Source organism: Taudactylus pleione, unplaced genomic scaffold (assembly GCF_031769625.1).
Source record: "Taudactylus pleione unplaced genomic scaffold, aTauple2 ptg000536l, whole genome shotgun sequence".
Lineage (NCBI taxonomy): Eukaryota > Metazoa > Chordata > Amphibia > Anura > Myobatrachidae > Taudactylus > Taudactylus pleione.
The window spans coordinates 3,739,252-3,761,567 of NW_028284938.1; the positions used below are offsets into that span (position 1 = coordinate 3,739,252).

General features: G+C 43.5%; 1 protein-coding gene across 1 annotated transcript in view; it reads right to left on the reverse strand.

The window, feature by feature from the left end:
* Positions 1-22,316, reverse strand: part of CALCRL (calcitonin receptor like receptor) — a 196,064-nt gene that overhangs the window by 141,157 nt on the left and 32,591 nt on the right. Inside the window, exon 3 of the mRNA XM_088451049.1 lies at positions 11,709-11,859. Within this exon, the coding sequence (XP_088307175.1) occupies positions 11,709-11,859 (151 nt within the window). The remainder of the gene's footprint in view (positions 1-11,708; positions 11,860-22,316) is intronic.

Consider the following 22,316-nt stretch of genomic DNA (forward strand, 5'->3'; position numbering starts at 1 on the left):
CCCTCAAGGTCACTACTCCTCATTTTGGTCACATTCTAGTGACTATTCTAGCACAGTGGCTACCATTGTGAACTTTGTCAGCCTGTACCACCATCAGCCACTACACATCCAGTGATCACCAGGATTGCGTGTAAGCCCCTGCTGTCCAGAGTTTAAGACCAGACGGCCACCTAAGGACCGGTGAGCATATCCAGCTCTAAGAGAACAGTGGGTGGCTGTTATTGGCAGATGACCTCGCCGGCGTGATGCAGATCACATACATGGTCATTCTGAGTGACCATAGGGTTACACAGCACTTTGATAATCAACTAATCTGCTACCGATGCTGTGTCTTTGCATGCAGCTTCATGGATTTGCAAACCCGTCGGCGGGTGTCTCAATACAAATCTAGGTGGCTGTGACATTTGCATATTTTTGCTCAGCCGCTGCATACATATTCACAGCTGTGGTGGCATTAGTGCACATCTCTGAATCAGGCCCAAAGACGTGTGCAAGTTCTCCTTTCACTTCACCCGCTGGATGGGACAGAATGGATCCCAGCGATAAACTAATTTCTCTGCACTATGATCATCCTGGGGAGGGTACAGGTTGACCACTTATTCTGAGCATGACACTACTATGCTTTATACCCAAATGCACCAACTCACCATACCATCCTGGAACATGGGGTATTTGAACACTCCAGTTATGTGCAATACACTTAACAAATCTAATTCAATCATAATATTATAAGAGACATAGTATAATAAGAGACACACTGGAGACATGGAGATGAATCCACTTTGAAGAACAGGTGGATAGGGGACTGTATAGCTGCATCATATTAAACAAAGTCATGGGGTGTGATGATCATCCTAGATAAGCACTTATTGTTAGAGACGGTGTTTGTTGTGGACCCAGAGTGATAACAGGAGTAGACACCAGAACAGGTTTAAATTGCAAGGTGGGTTGCTTAATGAATGTTGGTAGACATGAACAATAAGATAAACTAAAGTCCAGTAATAACAACTAATATATGTGGCAGGAGGGAACTGTAGTGAGTGGGAATAAACGTATGTCCAGATCAGTGACAGAGATGAATGAGGTGAATCAGATAGACTGTAAGAGTAAAGTGGATATCCTGGTATGCTGACTAGTGGCTGAGAGGGATATCCAGAAATGCTGTGATGATGGCTGAAAGAAGAATCTGGTAATGCTGTGATGATGGCTGCAAGGAGAATCCTATAATGCTGTGATGATGGCTACGCAGGAATGGGTTAACTGAGAAGACAGGTTCAGGCAGGAGTGGGTCTGGTGGAAGGTGCAGGGCTGTTCCGAGTGGAGTGCGAGGCAAGGCAGAGCGGTGCAGGCTAAGCAGGGAGCCGGAGGCTGACAAGGAGCTAGGGCAAGCACTGGAGCACAAGTCTAAGGTACAGGAGCGCAGACAACGCTCTCTCACTGTGAAAACGTTGCACTGGCAACTACAGGGCACTCCAAACACACTTAAGTACCCAGTAACGGAACGTGATAGGCCAGAGAGCAGGTGACCCACAGACAATTGGCCTGCTATGTCACGTGGCCAAAGACAATATGGTGGCGCCCAGACAGCTGTGACGCGGAGACGCCACTAGACTTACCCTTGCCAGGATGGCCCAAGGCTGGCAAACCTCTGCGTACATGCAATGCCAGTCTCCACATACCAGCTCCCCCGCCAGAAGGACCGTGCCACAGCGCCCTCACCGGTAAGGACCGCAAACCTCCACGCCGCAAAACCCTGGTTGTGACAGTACCCACATCCTTATGGGTGGCCTCAGGACAACTTCTAGGCTTTTCGGGATGAGCCAAGTGTACTGATTAGTTTGGGAGCATGGACGTCCTCAGCTCTGGTCCAACAACGCTCTTCCGGACCATAGCCTCTCCAATCAAGCAGGTATTGCAAATGACCATGATGGATGAGAATCCAAAATCTGAGACACCTCAAAGTCCACCCCCTTTTGCAGTTTGGATCCTGGGGGGAACAGGGAGAACACTGAGGAATTTATTGAGAACTAATGGCTTGAGCAGAGATATATGAAATTAATTAGGGATTTTTAGATAAGACGTGAGCTGAAGACGATAGGAGACTGGATTGATTATCTCTGTAATGGAGTATGGTCCAATAAACCGGGGAGCGAACTTCATAGACAGTACTCTGAGGCAAAGATTGCGGATAGAAAGCCATACTTGATCCCCGTCCCGCATCTGAGGAACTTTTCTTCACTTCCTATCAGCCTGATCCTTGTACCGCAGGGAGGTTTTAACAAGAGCAGCCCGGCACTTGAGCCCAAATCGAAGCAAAGTTCTGTACAGTGGTATCCACAGCTGGTACATCAAAGGCGGGTAAACTTCGGAACTCAGGGACTCTAGGTTGAAGACCTTACACGTAGAAAGGAGTTTGGTTAGTGGAAGAGTGGTATGATGCGTTGTGCGCAAATTCGGCCCAGGGAAGGGACTCAGACCAGCTGCCCTGGGATGAGGACATAAAGATTCTCATGAAGGTATCGAGGTCCTGGTTCACCCACTCGGTGGACCATTACTTTGAGGGTAATAGGCCATGCAAAAGTTATGTTTCAATTGCAGAACAGAGCAGAGGGCTCTCCAGAATTTTCCCACGAATTGGACACCCCAGTCTAAGACGATTTCTGAAAGAAGTCCATGAAGGCGAAATATATGGTGAACAAATAGATGAGCCAAATCAGGTGCAGAGGGTAACTTCTTTAGCGGAATGTAATGGACCATCTTTGAAAAACAATCCACTACAACCCAAATGGTGGTATATCCATTCGAATTTGGCAGGTCTGTCACAAAATCCATGGACAGATGTGTCCACGGACGAGATGGTACGGGAAGAGGCACCAGTTCACTGGCTGGAGACTGTCGTGGAGATTTATGCTGGGCACACTGGGTACAAGACGAGATGAACTCGGTTACCTCGGTTTTCATCGATGGCCACCAGTAGGATCTCTTCAGGAACTCCAAGGTCTTTTGAATATATAATAAATATCATGCGCTCCCAAAACAATGGTGTAGCAGCTTTCTTTTTAAGGTTAGAGAACTGGCCAATAAGAGGTTAACAAATAAAGTAAAGAAGCACTTGAGGTGCAAATATAGTAATTAGTGATGTGTTAAAATGCACTAAAGGTGATGTTTTAGTAACAGAAATGATGAAAGACTAACGGACAAACACTCAATGCATATAACATAAACAAATGTTTATGGGACAAGACAGTTCCCACTGCCTCAGATGAAGCATCGACTTCCAGTAAAAAAGGCCTGTTGACATCCGGTTGTCTCAAAACTGGGGCTGTTATAAAGGCTTGAGAAGTTAAAAGGTTGACTCAGCCTCAGGAGGCCATAGAGCAGGGTTGGCACCTTTACGAGTTAGGGCTGTGGTGGGAGCCATCAAGGAGGAAAATCCCTTAATAAAATGGTGATAATAAGTGGAGAAACCAGGAATCTGGATGGCTTTCAAATATTGCTTGGACTTTCTTGGGGTCCATTTCTAAACCTAATCCTGAAATATTATTTCCAAGAAATGGAATACTTGGTACACCGAACACACAATTCTCCAATTTACAATACAGTTGGTTCTTACTCAGACGACATAAGACTTCTTTGACATGATGATTATGGTGTTTCCCAGGAGAGGATGAAAAAATCAAAATGTCATCAAAATAGACGACAACTGAGACATATAAGAGATCCCTAAAGATCTCATTAACAAAACCTTGAAAAACGGCAGTTGCGTTACACAGCCCGAACGGCATGACCAAGTATTCAAAATGACCGTCCCTTGTGTTGAATGCTGTCACCTGCTCGGATACGAATGAGGTTGTATGCACCTCGGAGATCTAACTTAGAAAATATAGTGGATCCCTTGACTCTGTCAAATAATTTGATGATCAATGGTAGAGGGTATCTGTTCTTTATGGTATACAAATCGGGAAGCCTGACATTACCCTGACGCCGGGAGACCGGCGCCTGGCATCCCAATTGAAGGGATGCCGGGCGCCGCGAGCGGACAGCCATGGGGGGGGTAGGAGGGTTAGGTTTAGGGCACCCAGGGAGACTTAGGCACCATCCCGGGAGGGTTAGGCACCCCCGGGGGGGACTTAGGGTTAGGCACCCCCGGGGGGGACTTAGGGTTAGGCACCCCCCCGGGGGATTTAGGTTTAGGCAGCAGGGAAGGGGGGGGTTAGGCACCCCTAAAGAGGGTTAGGTTAGTTAGTACTTACCTATCCATGATCAGGATTTCCAGCGCGGTCGGGCTTCATGCGGCCGGCGGTATTTCATACCTATTCCATTATTTACTGTAATATCATTCAGGCCTCTATAATCTATATACGGTCTCAGGCCTCCATCTTTTTTAGAAACAAAGAAAAATCCCGTTCCAGCAGGTGATGTAGATGGTCGGATAAATCCCTTTTTTAAATTCTCTTGGATGTATTGCGACATGGCGTCGGTTTCTGGTAGGGACAAAGAATAGGTCCGACCACGGGGAGGCGTCTTCCCAGGTAACAAGTCGTTAGGACAATCCCATTCTCTATGAGGAGGTAAGACGTTAGCTTGTCTTTCGGTAAATGAATGATATTCTTTAGGTATAGATGGAACCTCTAAATGTATGAATCTCTCTCACAGGTCGGATCTTCGGGAGACAAGACCCCTGGCATTCCTCACTCCTGCATAGTGTTCCAATCAATTCTGGGGTTGTGCTTATGCAGCCATGGGTATCCGAGTATAATCTCATGGGAAGTCTTGGGTATGATTAAGAAGCCGATATGTTCAACATGAACTAGAAATAGATTGGGTTCTTTTAGACACAGTTCCATTAGAAATAGGTCTACCATCGATAGAGGTCAAGGAGATAGCATGATCCAAGGTGACGCAAGGAATTTGTAATTTATCTGCCAAACGAGAGGACATGAAATTTCCTGCTACCCCAGAATCCAGGAGGGCAGATACGAATACAGGACTAGACTTAATGTCCAGAGCTATGGACAAGACAGAGTCATTCTGCTTTGGGGACGGAAGTATTACTCCTAACTGAGTGTCCCCGGGACTAGTTAGGAATGGGCGTTTCCCGGCTGGTACAGGAAACCACCAGGTGACTCGTGTCTCCACAGTAAAGACACAGGTGCTTTAGAATGCATCTCTGTCGTTCTTCTTTAGAAAAGATGGGTATGATTAACTTGCATGGGTTCTTCATCTGTAAGAGAGGGAGGAGAACAGGTAGGAGCAGGTTGAGGATGAGGCCTAAAATGATCAGCTCTGTGCTTCTCAGCTTGACGCTCTCTAAAGTGTATATCAACCTTGTTGCAGAGGGAAATGAGATCATTAAGACTAGAGGATAAATCACGAGTGGCTAGATCATCCTTTATACGATCCGATACTCTGTGCCAAAAGGCCGATGTTAGGGCTTCTTTGTTCCATCTGAGCTCTGATGCCAACATCTGGAACTGAATGATGTACTGACTGACAGGACAGATACCTTGTTTCTGATTCATAATACTGAATGAAGCAGAAGTGGTTCTTCCGGGCTCATCAAAAATCCTCCTGAATGATGTTAAAAATTCTGGGTAATTATTCAGTAGCGGATCTGATCGCTCCCAGAGCAGAGAAACCCAATCTAAGGCTGAGCCGGACCCGGTCAATAAAGACACAATATAGGCCACTTTGGTTTTAGGAGTAGGGATATTGGAGGGTTGTAAGGTAAAATATACATCACACTGGTTGAGAAATCCATGACACTTGCCATCAAACTTGCCAGGTTAAGGTAAATACAAACGAGGAGGAAACCCAGAGGCAGGTACCACAGAAGTGGAGACAGAAGTTACTGCAGGCATACTTGGAGTAGGTAGTCTAGCTTGTAAGGTATCCTGATGGAGTGCCATTTCTTGTACATACTGTGCTATTTGCTGATGCATGGTCTGCAATCCTTCCAGGCGGGAAGCTATGCCGTGAATTAAATCTGTTCTGGATTCCTGTCCAGTAGCCGAATCCATTTGGCCAGTGCAAACTGTTAGAGACCGTGTTTGTTGTGGACCCGGAGTGGTAACAGGAGTAGACACCGGAACAGGTTTAAACTGCAAGGTGGGTTGTTTAATGAATGTTGGTAGACATGAGCAATAAGATAAACTAAAGTCCAGTAATAACAACTAATATATGTGGCAGGAGGGAACTGTAGTGAGTGGGAATAAACGTATGTCCAGATCAGTGACAGAGATGAATGAGGTGAATCCAGATAGACTGTAAGAGTGAAGTGGATATCCTGGTATGCTGAATAGTTGCTGAGAGGGATATCCGGAAATGCTGCGATGATGGCTGAAAGAAGAATCCGGTAATGCTGTGATGATGGCTGAAAGGAGAATCTGGTAATGCTGTGATGATGGCTGAAAGGAGAATCTGGTAATGCTGTGATGATGGCTGCGCAGGAATGGGTTAACTGAGGAGACAGGTTCAGGCAGGAGTGGGTCTGGTGGAAGGTGCAGGGCTGTTCCGAGTGGAGTGCGAGGCAAGGCAGAGCGGTGCAGGCTAAGCAGGGAGCCGGAGGCTGACAAGGAGCTAGGGCAAGCACTGGAGCACAAGTCTAAGGTACAGGAGCGCAGACAACGCTCTCTCACTGTGAAAACGTTGCACTGGCAACTACAGGGTACTCCAAACACACTTAAGTACCCAGTAACGGAACGTGATAGGCCAGAGAGCAGGTGACCCACAGACAATTGGCCTGCTATGTCACGTGGCCAAAGACAATATGGTGGCGCCCAGACAGCCGTGACGCAGAGACGCCACTAGACTTACCCTTGCCAGGATGGCCCAACGCTGGTAAACCTCTGCGTACACGCAATGCCCGTCTCCATATACCAGCTCCCCCGCCAGAAGGACCTTGCCACAGCGCCCTCACCGGTCAGGACTGCAAACCTCCACGCCGCGAAACCCTGGTCGTGACACTTCTATTACAACATTTTGTACACAGTTTGAGATCCCAAGGGTAGATACATCTTACTAGATATACAAATATACGATACCAGATACACTCCTCTTAATGTATATGCTCCCAACACTGCCCAGAGTGATTTTTTTGCACAAATTACCCTACTCTTTTTAATAAGAATCACCACAAATCTTTTTTCAGGGGGTGATTTAAACATAGTAGACAATCCTAAACTGGACAAATCAACACCTATAGCAACACCTAGACCTTCCTCACTGGATCCAATATTTAGACTTAAAATGAACCTTAGATGGCGAATTCTTGGAGACTTGTTTGCCCATTGGATAGGAGATATACTCTACACTCAGGGGTTTAACATTCCTTTTCGTATATAGACTATGTGCTGCTTACTGATACTCTAGTCCAGGGGTTCCCAACCACGGTCCTCAAGGCACACTAACAGTCCAGGTTTTAAGGATAGCCATAGTTGAGCACAGGTGACTTACCTTAGTTTTTTTTTATTTAACCATCTGTGCTTAAGCATGGATATCACTAAAACCAGGACTGTTAGTGTGCCTTGAGGACCGAGGTTGGGAATCACTGCTCTAGTCCCTCATATTCTCATTTTATAGATAGCAAAATGCTAGATATTCTATTATCAAATTTTGCTATGGTCTCTGGACCTGATTCAGACCCGCTCGCTAAGGTGCAGTCACTCGCTCTGAGCGATTTTCACCCATCTGCGCATGCTTGTAATTCGCAATGCGCATGCGCAAGCCATTCGTTGGGATCTGATTTTGGTTGCTCGTAAGCCACTATCAGGTCGCTGCTTTGAGTGACAGATAGTGCAGTTTATGAGAGCAACAGGGGAATGTGCTTGTGAACGGGGGAGTGGATGTGCGAACGCAGGCGTGTCAGGCCGCCAAAACGCTGTTTAAAGGGTATGCATAGTTAGCAAAGTATCGTCATTGTACACGTCACCTGCATGTATTTCAGCCAGTACTGATCGCTGTGCTTGCGGCAGGTTAAGGCAACCCCAAGGGCTGCGAGCAGCTCCAATGGCTCACGATGGTCCCGATTAATCCTTCAATTCCCGGAGATGACGTGTGTTGCGAGTGCTAAGGGGGCATCTTTAGACACTTGCGAGCGCACTTTGCCATAGCTCGCTAAAACATAGTGGACGTCCTTACGCAACGCAGTGCGAGCACTTCATTTAAATAACCGGACCCTTTTTGCAAGTGAGCGAACGCAACTTGCGAGCGGGTCTGAATGAGCTCCTCTGTCTCCCTCAGTCCCCTCCAGTGCAGGATAGGCCTAGTCATTGGTATTTTCCAACATACATATACCAGTCGGACCACTTTAAACAATATCTTAGAAACTAACAGGATTATTATGTTGATAACAAAATGTTACACTGGGACGACCCCATGCTCTTTTGGGAAGCATCCAAACCAGTGATGCGGGGATAAGATTATATGTATATGTTGCTAACTCCAACAAAGCACACATGCCCATCTAGACTAGTATTTGCTTCTTTTAAGGACTAAAGCTGGGTACAGACTACATGATCTATTGCAAGTTACATGGTTCCGATGCAGACTGGAACAATATATTGGACGGATCGCATGGCTTGACAAATCCTGGGCGCCAGGTCGCCACGGTGACTGAGATTCATGACGTCTCTCCCATAGTTCCGAAGAGCGGCAGACGGCAGCGGACGCAGGATCCTGGCCTAAGGTAAGTATTCTGGGTTTTTTTATGTGTGTGTGCTCGGCAAACTTAGAGGGGGCTTAGTACTGGGGGCACTTTTACACTGGGCTTAGTACTGGGGGTACTATTGCAGGGGCTTACTACTAGGGGTACTATTAGAGGGGTCTTACTACTGGGGGCACTAATACTGGGGGTACTATTAGAGGGGTCTTACTACTGGGGCACTATTACAAGGAGCTTACTACTGGGGGCACTATTACAGGGGGCTTACTACTGGGGGCATTATTAGAGGGGGCTTACTACTGGGAGCACTATTACAAGGGGCTTACTACTGGGGGCATTATTTCAAGGGTCTTACTACTGGGGGCATTATTAGAGGGGGCTTACTACTGGGAGCACTATTACAAGGGGCTTACTTCTGGGGGCACTATTACAGGGGGCTTACTACTGGGAGCACTATTACAAGGGGCTTATTGCTGGGGGCACAATTACAGGGAGCTTACTACTGGGGGCACTATTACAAGGGGCTTACTACTGGGGGCACTATTACAGGGGGCTTATTACTGTGGGCACTATTACAAGGGGCTTACTACTAGGTTGAGGGGCACTGAAAGGGCATGTGTGGTGGTCTATACAAGCTTTCCGAATTTTGGTAATGGACGATTGTCTGGCTCCTAAACTTTTAAGATGGCTCCTAGATTTTACAAAAATTTGTTGAGCCTTGGCATAGTGTGTACTTCTGATCGCTCGTGCCGTGCCCGCGGGTCGTTCACCGCTTCGTCCCATCTACTATGCTGCACAGCAGATGGGACAATACGATGAACGACGCCATGCAGCATGGAACTGCACACTGTGGCCCATTATCTTTTTTGTATTGACAATTATTTTATATAAAGTATTTTCACTTTCAGTTGTATAAAATCACAAATATAATCTGAGTTCATACAAAAACTTTAAAAAATTTTTTAATAAATTGTCGATATAGTAACAAAACACAGACTCAAAAAAAAAAAAAAAAAAAAGACTACAACCACTTTCAGACAGAAAATGGCAGAAAAAAAACGGCTTTTACCCGGCATTTGCGTGCTGAGTTTTTTTGCCCTCCCTTCCTGTACCCCCCTTCAGACAGAAGAGCAAATTACCGGGTTATACATTTCTACCCGGTAATTTGCTAATTAACACGTGGATTTTTCTTCTGTCTGAAAGGGTCAACCCGGGGCTCCGACCCTGGTAAATTCCTGGGTCGAAGTCCCGGGAATTTCGACCCGGGTTGACCCTTTCAGACAGAAAAATAATCCGTATTGATCAGCAATTTACTGGGTAGAAACGTATGACCCGGTAATTTCTGTCTGAAAGGGGTATGTGAGAGGTTTGTCTGTAATCCTGTAGGTGTGTACGATCCTTTAAAATTTTTGTAGTTAATGTAGTTCTATCTAGGGAAATTCAAAGCTAAATAACAGCTGACACTTTATTGAGTTCTCCCAGTAAATATGTTGTGATTACAAAACCGTTTTCTGAAAATTTCAAGTGAAAATTCTCTACCACACAAGCATACACGAAATAAGGACTTCATTCAGAGGCGCTCGCAAAAAGCGAGAGCTCACTCTGAATGAGGGCGGCCGCGTTTTTTTTTTTAAACCGGCCTCCTGGCCGCTCGCTAAGCTGTGGGTGGCCACCCATAGTTTTTGCGAGCGACCAGGTGATGGTCGCGATTATCATGACCATCGGGCTTGCGATGAGACCCTTGTGGTAGGGTCTCGTCTGCCGCAAGCCCAAGTGAGCTTCCTGCTCGAACAGAGCAGGAAGCTCACTACTGAGTGATATCAGTAGGGCTGCCAACAAACGGCAGGCGTTCCTTCAGGAACGCCTCCGTTTGTCCAGCCACCCCCCCTCCCCACCTACAAATCGGGGCGAGCTGTCGATCAACATCGACAGCCGCCCCATTTGTAGTGAGCCCCGGAGCGAGTGAATTTCTCATTCGCTACGGGGCTTGCGTGTGTGCAGTGCCCCGCCATCGACCCGCTTGCTAGCGAGTTTGAATGAGGTCCTAAATCTATAGGCATATGGGGACAACATAAACAATCCACACAAATAACGTTCTAACATCCACAAATTGGCATAACATATTTACACATACCCAGACATACCATGTTGTTTTAGAAATATTGTATCTTTATTCATCATTACAAAGCATTTACCTTTAAAACATAAACTGTGTAGTTATTTAGTAAAGCACCCTCAAAAATTACATATTTAGATTTGGTTGGAATACAATGAGTTACATCAAATTCTAAAACATACTAACCTGCTGTGCATTGTTTTCTGGATCTGGCTGGGTCCCCAAAGGATCTAAACAGTTCCATGCAGCACTCTAAATCAACGTCATTCATGCATGCATCCACTCATTTATTCACAGCAGTGCTGTGAGCAGTTTGTTTGATACTAACAGTTTTTTTTCCTCATTTGATTACTATCACATTACTTCAGAACTGAAGAAAAGAATATACCTATAGATTTAAGAGAACAACAAGGATCTTGAGATGGCATTTCCTATACTCTACAATGGGAAATCTGCAAAGACAGGGAGGCTTCACTGGATCCACTCTAGGTCAAGCTTTAGGCTGCTGGTGAGGGGGGGGGGGGGGGGGGGGAAACCAGAAGTCCCTGATTGATGAATAAGGAGCAAACTGCTTTCTGTATCCCTAAGATATGAAGAAATGCACAGTAGCAAGGGTGACGCAAAGCCTTTCCAGCTTCACAAGTCTACAGTGCCAGTTATAGAGTAATACCAAGATGGCATTACCCAAGGATGAAAAGCAAGGCTTTTTGCACTTAGTAAATTGCGGTAAGTCTCCTTCCCCATAGAAACTGGAAACTCAGTGAGCACCGGAGTTCTCAAGTGTATAAGCAACAGAATATGATGGTGTAATATAAATAATTGATAACAAATAATAAATAAATAATACCATACCATACACGTTAGACCACAGAGATGAAGACTACTTAACGTAGGGCATATAAATATATCTATAATAAACATATAATTTACCTTCCTTTCCTTGAGGTGACTCGTGCATTATTTTTTGATAGCACTCATACTGTGCGGTCATAATTTTGTGCTTTGTAACACTAACAAAAGTAGGGCTCTCCACTTCAATTGGTGTTTGAGGCTGTTCTGTCTGAAATGTTAACGTATGAGTCTAGAAAAAGAAAAAATAAATCAATAATCATATAACAAGATAGAACATAAAATAACGCAATTTTGACCATAAGTAGTATATATTTAATTAAGTCATATTTATTTAATCTTAATATAAGTAACTTAATATTGTCAAAGTAAGTACTAGTAGCAATGAAAAAATGAGCTAATAAAAATGTGACATGCATAGGTTATACTTGTGCCTACTCGGAGATGAGGGTCAGAGGGGTTTCCATGTAAGTTCAGTACAAGGAGGAAGAAGGAGGAGGGAGGAGGAGGAGGAGATGGAGGAGGTCCTATAATTGTTAACATTTCAAGGTGAATAATTATTTGAAATTTTATTTGTCATAGCTACATGTCATTAACGTCACAACCAAATACAAATCTGTCATACAAAGGACATATTCTTTTGCTCCTTCGGAATTCATTCACACATTTGAACTGGGAAAATGAAACACAGTTTAAACAGGTTTTAAAGATATATTTAAATTTGTTTTACATGCACTTTATGTGCTGCACTCTTACCCATACACTATTTTGTACTTGAATAATAAGAAATAGGTTGTGAAATGTTCTACAATTTTAAAGGCAATGATAACACTTAAAAACACAATGGTGAGAATAAGCCCATAAGAAACCATTCAGCCTATGTTTAATGCTATTTTCAGTGTTCGATAGTGGTTGAAAAGCACATTAACAGTGAAATGGGCCCTCAGCTTTATGTTATCCAAGTTAATTAAGGAATAACTCCTCCTAAAAGTAACTGACTAGTAAAGTGCGATGGGGACAGTTATACAGTCGCTATAGGAGGCCATAAGCCTGGGGTGGCCAGACTTTTGTGACCTGGGATCTCCTTTTTTTCACTTACTTAGCAATGATCTACCAGCGTCAATGGGCCTGATTCAAAGGTTAACGCTATGCTGATGTTTGCGCTGTTGAGCAATTTATTTTTGTTACTGCAAAATCTCCAAACTGTACAATGGCAGCGCAGTTGCTTATGGGATCACTGGCATTAGAGACGGTGACTACATAGAGCCCACCTCTGATCAGGCTCACAGGCACTATGCTGCACACAGGCGCACTGATTTTGTTTTCCCAACTCACATACATGAAATACAGTAGTGTTATACAACAGCTTTCACATACATGAAATACAGTAGTATTATACAACAGCTCTCACATACATGAAATACAGTATTATACAACAGCTCTCACATACATAAATACAGTAGTATTATACAACAGCTCTCACATACATGAAATACAGTATGTAGTATAATACAACAGCTCTCACATACATGAAATACAGTAGTTTTATACAACAGCTCTCACATACATGAAATACAGTAGTTTTATACAACAGCTCTAACATACATGAAATACAGTATGTAGTATTATACAACAGCTCTCACATACATGAAATACAGTATGTAGTATTATACAACAGTTCTCACATACATGAAATACAGTAGTGTTATACAACAGCTCTCACATACATAAAATACAGTAGTGTTATACAACAGCTCTCACATACATGAAATACACAACAGCTCTCACATACATGAAATACAGTAGTGTTATACAACAGCTCTCACATACATGAAATACAGTATTATTCAACAGCTCTCACATACATGAAATACAGTAGTATTAAACAAAAAAGACAATCACAAAAAATAAAACATAACAGAGAATACATCTAGTCATTTTGAGGTGTACATAGTTGCTGCAAATCTGCAATCTCTTACATTCCCCCATACCACAAACTTGTAATAAAATGTAATTATCTCCACTGCTTTATAATTTAAGGTGTTGTCTTATTTAAAAAAAAATAAAAAAATAAAAATCAGTCACTCAGTGTCGGTGTGTGCGGTTGGGAACCGGTGGGGTGACATGTTACCACAGCAGGAAGAGGCTATGCCCTGGCAGTGTCACCCTGCTGCCCCTTTGTCGCACATATAACACAATCACTCCCCACACACTACCTCTCAGTGTTCGGAATTGTATCTGCTTATCACACCTCCGACCACAAGAGGTCACTATTTGTTCCTGATTTGCCCTTAACCAAGATGGCCAGTGTTATCTCAGTGGACTCCATCTTGGATCCTGTTTTCTGTTTGGGCCTATAATAGGTATTTTCTGATTTAAACCATGCTTGAGTATTCTGCTTGCTCAGCACCTGTTACTTGTTCCTGCACACTTGAGTTACCTGTGATTACCTCCTGGTGTACCAACATTGGCATACATCTGCTAACCTGCTTGGATACTGGCCGGATCTACATCTGCTGGTTCAGCTCCTGAATTGTGTATTCAGGATTCTCAAGCTGCTTATATACCTTCTGTTGGCTACTGGACTTCAGGTACATCACCAGGGACGTGACAGGATACTCAAGCCTAAAATGGAGTCCGCTGAAGATGTGCCTATTAAGCGGAGTGTATCAAGTTTAGCCACCATGTTAATTGAATGTCAGGCAGAATTAAAATTTCTCAAAGAAAGTTTTGTGGAATTCGATTCACAGACTATCCCAACATGAAAATCGTATATTAGAATTGGAGAATCGATCAACTGCTGTATCACCCTCTTCTGCTACACTTCCTCTCCCACCAGCAAGGTTTGGGGAGAGACCCTCAAAAGTTTTGTGGATTTATTAATCAGTGTCAGATGTACTTTATAATTCCCACTTCAAAACTTAAAGGCTGAAGCTACGATGTATTCTTTTGATACTTAAAGATGCAGCATTGCCATGGGCATCACCCTACATTGAGACTAAAAGCCCCATATGATGAATTTCTCAAAGAAATTAGATTAACTTTTGATGAGATGGGTTCTTGACACCACATGGAAAGCTGAGGCACAACTGTCTGTTTACCGTAAAGGACTGTTGATACTATTAAGGATGAATTGGCTCTGGCAGATGCACCCACTGAACTGGAATCTTTTATACATTATTGCATCTGTATTGACACCCGTTTAACTGAGAGAGATGGCAAGAGAGACGGGCCTCAGCCTGGACTAATCTAAATTATTGTGAATCTACTCATTCAAGTTTTGGGACTGCCGAGGTGAAAACAAACACTGAATTTGAACCTATGCTAGTGGACACACTTCACAAACTAAGTTTAATCAAATGACGGGAGCAAAGCCGCCAGGAGATCTTGTGTCTCTATTGTGGCAAACCAGGGCATTATGTATCAAATTGTCCCAGAAGACCTAAGAAAGCAGTAGCCACCTTGGCGGAGAGTGAGCTTTCTGATCAAGAATCTGTGAATTCTGATACCCCTCACCAATTAGATGTATTATTCCAAGTTTTTCTTTTTAGCAACAATTGAGAAGAATAAAGGAAATCATAATTCTCAATTCTTAATTCCAGTTCATTTCCAGGTCAACTCTCATTGGATTTCCACTTCAGCCATGGTGGATTCTGGTGCAAATGGCAACTTTATAGATATTTTGTTGTTTGCGAAGAAGAACAAAATAAAGTTGCTAGAAAGATAGACACTAATTTTTATGGAAACTGTAGATGGTTCACTCCTGAACTCCGGTCCTGTTTACTCATGAAACTGAACCCTTGGAACTAGCAATATAATTTTCACATCGCAAACCCGGCTCTGACCCGGGATTCTGAACACTGGTCCAACCCAGCTGCACCTTCAACCAGGGTTATTCCCGGGTTGGCTCTGTTCACACTGAACCCGGGTCAGCCATGTAAAACCCTATAAATGTCATTAGAAATTTACTTTTTCAGGCTTACAATGATAAGATGATAAAAGGGAACACAGAGGAGGGATGTGGACTGCTCACAGCATTGCAGGAATCAAGACTGATGGATTACCACTGTGTAGCCCTGAGTTTGCGTGTTTGTGCATTACTGCTATTAGATTCAGCCAGTGAGAGCATGATGCAGCTTCTGGCAGCATAGTGTACAGTTCACTTCTTCATCACTCCAATTAGCCATCACTGTAATGACAGTAGTGGTATTAACCCCTTTCAGACTGCTGGAATGCTGCCTCTGCTGTTGTCTACAGTGTTCTGCCTGTGTGTCTGGCTGCTGACATCATCAACTGAGACCCAGGAACATCCAATCAGTGGTGTTTGCTGAGTCCCGGGTTGAATAACCCGGGTAGGGCCTGTTCACACTGCACTTCTACCCGGCTTGATCCCATGTTAAACCCTACTCAATTGCAGGGTTGAACTGCCAGGTTGCTCAACCCAGGAATTTGTTTGATGGCGTGTTCATACTGCACCTCAACCGGGGTCAATCCGGCAATATTCCTGGTTATTTTTGAGATGTGAAAGGGGTACAATTGAATCAAGTCACTATGAGACTTTTACCTTTCTCCTTATATCCTCTCCCCAGTTTCTCATTATTCTGGGATTTCCTTGGTTAGCCGCGAATAATCCAATCATCAACTGGGAAGCAAAGACAGTTTCATTCTCTCAGGAGATTGGTGTCTCTGAGGCTAAATCAGAACCCTCTCATATAGAGGAGAACAAAAGTTGTGATTCCCTTTCAGCATTGGAACAATTACCTCCACAATATCAAGAGTTTGGTGATGTTTGTGATAAAAGGAATGCTGACAAACTACCGCTTCATAGATTATATGATTGCCCAGTGGATTTATTACCTGGGGCCACCATACCTTTTGGACACATTTACCCATTAGCTGGACCTGAAATGAAGGAAGGTCCTTAAAGAATATATCAATTAAAACACTGCAAAAGGTTTTATTCGTCCCTCAACATCACAAGCAGGAGTGCCTATTTTCTTTGTGAAAAAGAAGGATGGTTCATTAAGACCATGCATTGATTATAGGGAACTGAATAAAATTACAATTAAAAATTGTTATCCTCTCCCCTCATCTCAGAGTTGTTGAGGCATTGAAAAGCTAAAATTTTCACTAAATTAGATCTACGAGGGGCATATAACTTAATTCGTATAAGACCTGGCGACGAGTGGAAGGCTGCATTTCATACCAAATATGGACATTATGAAAAGCTGGTAATGCCTTTTGGACTGTGTAATGCCCCTGCAACATTCCAACATTTTGTAAATTATGCTTTTAGGGATCTAATTGATCAGTTCATTGTCATGTATCTTGAAGACATACTGATATTCTCAAATTCCCAGAAAGAACATCTCCAACACATGCGAACTATGCTTGAGTGTCTTCGTGAGCATCAGTTATACATTAAGCTGGAGTGTGAATTCCATCAAACTCAGGTACAGTTTTTGGGTTACATCATTTCACCGGAAGGCTTAAAAATGGATCCTGGCAAGATTCAGTCTATTGTAGATTGTCCATCTCCAAGAAATATTAAAGAGGTTCGAAGGTTTATAGGTTTTGCCAACTTCTATAGACGTTTCTTTAAAGATTTTTCCAAGATCGTGGCACCAATTTCTCTTAACCAAGAAGGGATTATCCTTCCATTGCTCTCCCAAAGCTGAAAATGCCTTTTCCTTATTGGAGACAAAATTTACGACAGATCCCATAATATATTCCAACCCAGAACTCCCTTTTATTATCGAGACAGATGCTTCAGATTCTGCAGTTGGGGCGATTCTGTCACAAAGAGTAGGAGAGAAAATGTTATTGTATCCATGTGCCTTTTTCTCCCATCAAATGACTGTCTCTGAATGAAATTATGATGTAGGAAATAAAGAACTATTGGCCATTGTATCTGCATTCACTGAATGGAGGCATTTGCTAAAGGGGGCCTCACACCAAATAATTGTACTTACAGATCACGGAAAATTAAGAGTTTGTTCGGTCTGCAAAGAAATTTTCAACCCGGTAAGCCAGATGGAGCTTATTCCTGAATCATTTTGATTTTGTTATTTCTTACAGACCAGGTGTCACGACCAGGGTCTCTCAGCATAGTGGTCGGCAGGTATTACCTGTGAGGTCGCTATGGCAGGGGGTATCTGGTGGTGGTGCTGGTGCTTGGGGAGCATTGGTTGTGAGTGATCCTGTGCGGGCATGTTGTCACTCTGGGCTTGTTTGGTCTTGCGGTGTTTCCGTCCGCTCCAGCATGGGCGCTGCCATCTTGCCTCTAGCCATGTGATCTAATCGCCCTATCCTGGTGGGTCACATGTTCTCTATGGACTGTCACAGCGGAGCACTGGGTATTTAAGGGAGTTGAGAGCTCTCTTTCATTGCCAGTGCAACGTGTTTCTCAGCGAGAGCTGAGAGAGAGTTCCTGTGCTCATTCACCTGCCTGTTGGATTTTGCCTTAGCCTGCTTACCTGACCTGCTCAATACCCTGCTGGAATCCTCTGCTTCCTCCTATTGTCTCTCCCTTGCCTGAGTACCTGTGTCAGCTGTTACCATGCACCCTGCCTCCACTTGCTAATCCCCTGGACATTACCCATTCACTTCAGTCTGCAATTCACTACAGCCTGCAAATTCACTTCAACCTGCAATTCATTACAGCCTCACAAGACCCAGATTACTGGACTGCTCTTTTCTGCCACTACCTGGACTTTTACTCATTGCTTCACCTCAGTTCCCATTTGCACTTTAGTGCCATCCCTGGACTTTATTTTCTCCCATTGTTCATGTCTGCCAAACCACTTATTAAAAGTTCCACGTTTTGTTTTAAATCTGCTTCTGTGTTTGCTCCTATCACCACCCACAACAAAAACAGATCATCACACCAGGATCCCGCAATGGGAAAGCTGATGCTCTATCCAGAGAATATATTTATGACTCTCCTCAGGTGGAGTCAGATGAAACAATTCTCCCTAGGTCAAACTGTTTAGGAGCTATTGGCACAGGTGAGCTGATATCAAAGAAGGCTACAGGAGAGATCCCATACTTTTAAGTCCTCCATTAGAGTTACATTTAGCCTACAGGAACAACTTACATCATTTGCATGCACCAGCATCAGCACGATTAAAAGTACTGCAATTTGTCCATGACTCTACACTGGCAGGCCACAAGGGTGTGCAAAAAAGCCATGAACTGTTATCTTGTTATTTCTGATGGCCAAAATGTAAAGAGGATGTTAAAAAATTGTACTATCTTGCAGTATTTGTGCCCGATCTAAGGTTCCCCATAGTTCTCCACTTGGACGCTTACAACCACTACCTATTCCCTCTCGTCCATGGGTGTCAATTTCCCTGGATATTATTGTTGAGTTATGAGGGTTGTTCAAAAAGTAATGCCTAAATGCTCACAACTCAAATTTTATTATAGATACAGATTTGAAAATTTGCAGTAAAATACTTTGAAGTCTTATTAACAGAATGACTACTCAAAAAATTCACCATCTGCCCTCAATCATTTTCTCCACCTCTCAACCCAAGCTGTGAATCCACTAATGAAAAATTCCAGTGGTTGGTGTTTGACCCAGGAATGTATGGCGTTTTTAACAACCTCTATGTCTTTATAATCTTGAGCACGGAGACAGTATTTGAGAGGGCAAAACAGATGAAAGTCAGAAGGGGCCAAATCAGGACTGTATGGTGGGTATGGCATTATTGCCCACCCCATTTTGGCAATGGTCGCAGATGTTGCCATCGAAGTGTGAGGTCTGGCATTGTCGTGGTGTAAGATGACATTTGACAGTCGAATTGTTGACCTTTTTTTGCGGATGGCTTCTTTCAGCTTCTTAAGTGTAATAATGTATCGATCACTGTTGATTGATTGGTTTTGTTCCAAGTAATCGATGAGAATAACACCTCGGCAATCCCAGAAGAATGTGGCCATGACTTTGTTTACGGATCGCTGTGATTTAAACTTTTTTGGCCTAGGTGAACTTGGGTGTTTCCATTGCTTTGATTGGGCCTTTGTGTCTGGGTCATAAAGGAATACCCAGGGTCTCATCTCCTGTAACGACATTTTCCAAAAACATCTCAGGGTTGGCTTCAAAGTTGGTCAAAAGGTCATTGCACACTTCCACCCTCTGGGCCTTATGATCCCTGGTTAATTGCTTTGGAACCCATTTAGCACACACTTTACGATATCCCAAATCATTGATTAGTGTTTCTACAGTGCCATGGCCACATTCCAGTTCATCACTGATATCTCTGATGGTCACACAATGGTCTTTCTGAATCATGGCATCGACTTTGTGTTGGTTCTCTGCTGTCACTGCAGGTGATGGTCTACCACCACGAGGTTTGTCGCACACGGACAATTCTCCCAATTGAAAACGCTTCATCCACCTTCTGACATTGATATAGTCAATTGTACGCTCACCATACACTTTTTTCAGTCTTCTGTGGATTTATGTAGCATTGCAGCCTTCTTTTTCCAGAAATTCAATGACTGCTCTTTGTTTCATCTTGGATTCCATGGTATTTCTTGGAGTACCTAAGCAAAATTACATATATTGTGAAGGATGTATAGGGACAGCGCTCAGTAACCGTTGTATTCCCTCAAACTAAAATAATAAAAGTAGTAGTGTATTAATAGTGTGATAGTGGATAAATTGTTTGTATAGTCACTGATCCTTAATTTAAAGGCGGCAGCAGTCTTCTTGGGGTCCGTTCTGGCTGACGGATGGAGTGATTCTGAAAAAAAGTTTAAGAAGACGCGTCTAATAGTGTAGTATTTAGAATAGTGGTAACTCGTGCTCATAAAAATAATTGTGCGTACCAAAAAGAAAATCTTTTAGGCTTATCTGTGAATCCAGAGGATAAATGGTCCACACTGGAAGGGCTAAGTGGGATGTCGTCTGCTGGATCACCTTATAAAGAGCTTAAACAGGCTCATAAGAAAGAGAAAGTATATATAGTGTAGTATTTCCTTTGAATTAATAGTAGTATAATTACATATAGAGGCTGCGTACCAGATAGTGCTAATTTGATAACCTGTAGTATGTCATCCACCACGTAACTCCTAGTGCCCTCTTTCCGTCCCTCTATGGAGCGTATATGTTCAGTCTATGAGAGCTAAATACAGATGATCCCTCGTCAGTATATTTGAACATAGGATGATTGGGTTGATGTTCTCCCAATGGCAGAATTTTCATATAATAACCATTCTTCCACCAAACAAGAGTCCTTTTTTTCCAATCTAGGGTATAGCCCAAATCAGTTTCCTAACTTTCCACAAGATTGTGCTATTCCTGCTGTTGCTTAAAAGACTATGGGCCTGAATCAGAGCCGCTCGTAAGCGGCCGCTCGTTTGTTCCCAGCGATGTTTGCACAACTGCGCATGCGTACGGATTGTAATACGCATGCGTGAACCAGTCAGTGCGGCCGAAAATCGTTTGTTCGCTAAATAGCTAATGCCTGTTATTTTGAGTGACAGAAGGAGGCGTATGTGGGTGGTAACAGGGGAAGGTGCTTGAAAACATGGAGTGGAATTCAGAACGCAGGCGTGCTTAAAGGTCAAAATGGGCGTTTTATGGGTGTGCATAGTCAATACAGGAGCTTCATTGACCACGTCACTGGGTTATTTTATAGTCAGAACTGCTCGCATAATTGCGGTAGCAAAAACCAACCACAAGAATAGTGAGCAGTTCATACGCTGGTCGATGTACTCGATTAATCTAATAAATAGCGGACATGACGTAGGATGCGAGCGGCCAGGGGGCGTAGTTTTCCAAAAAACGACCGCATGTTTGGTTCGCTCGTTCAGACCTAGAGGCGTGAACAGACCGCAAAGAGCGAACGGTTCATTTGAATAGCCACCCCTTTTTTCTTAACGAGCGAGGGCAAATAGTGTCCGGCTCTGAATCAGGCCCTATAATCTAAAAAAAGTAGTCTTGAGGTGTTAAAATAAACATTGCGTCATGCCCAGGACAGTTATAAGAGAATTGCTGATAGGCACCGTAAGCTGCGCAAGTTTTTAAGATTGGCGATATAGTCTGGCTCTCTGAACGAAATCTGAAAATAAGTGAGCCTACTCCAAAACTAGGGCCAAAATTCATAAAACCATTTAAGATCTTAGCTTAGGTCAATCCAGTTTCCTTTATGTGTGAACTCCCAGAGTCCACGAAGATTCATCCAGTTTTTTACAGCTCCCTGTTGAAACCAGTCATGCCAAATCCATTTCCTGGATGGATCTTACCTCCCCCAGATCCTGTCCGAGTTAATGAAAATGAGGAATTTTTGGTAGAAGGAATTCTGGATTCAGGCATTGATCAAAACAAGCTTCAATATTTGATAAGACAGGCTCCTTACAGCATGTGGATGATGTCATGACGTCACCTGTGAGCTGTACAATTGGGAGCTGGGCTTCTGAGGCTCCAGAAGCTGTTTCAGATTTATTTTACTTCAGTTGGTTGCGATCTACGTGAGCTACTAGTAGATCACAATGTACTTTTTTGGCCAGGTTTGCCCTAAGCAGATCATGTGAATGCTGCATTCACGTTAAGTGTACTTTGTTTTTCTGTGGCTCTTAGGGGATCTTGAGGACCGGGTTGGCCAACCTTGAGTTATGGGGTCTATTTATTAAAGAGTGAAAAGCTTCATCTCCGTGGGTATTTGCCAGTGATAGAGCTTCAAC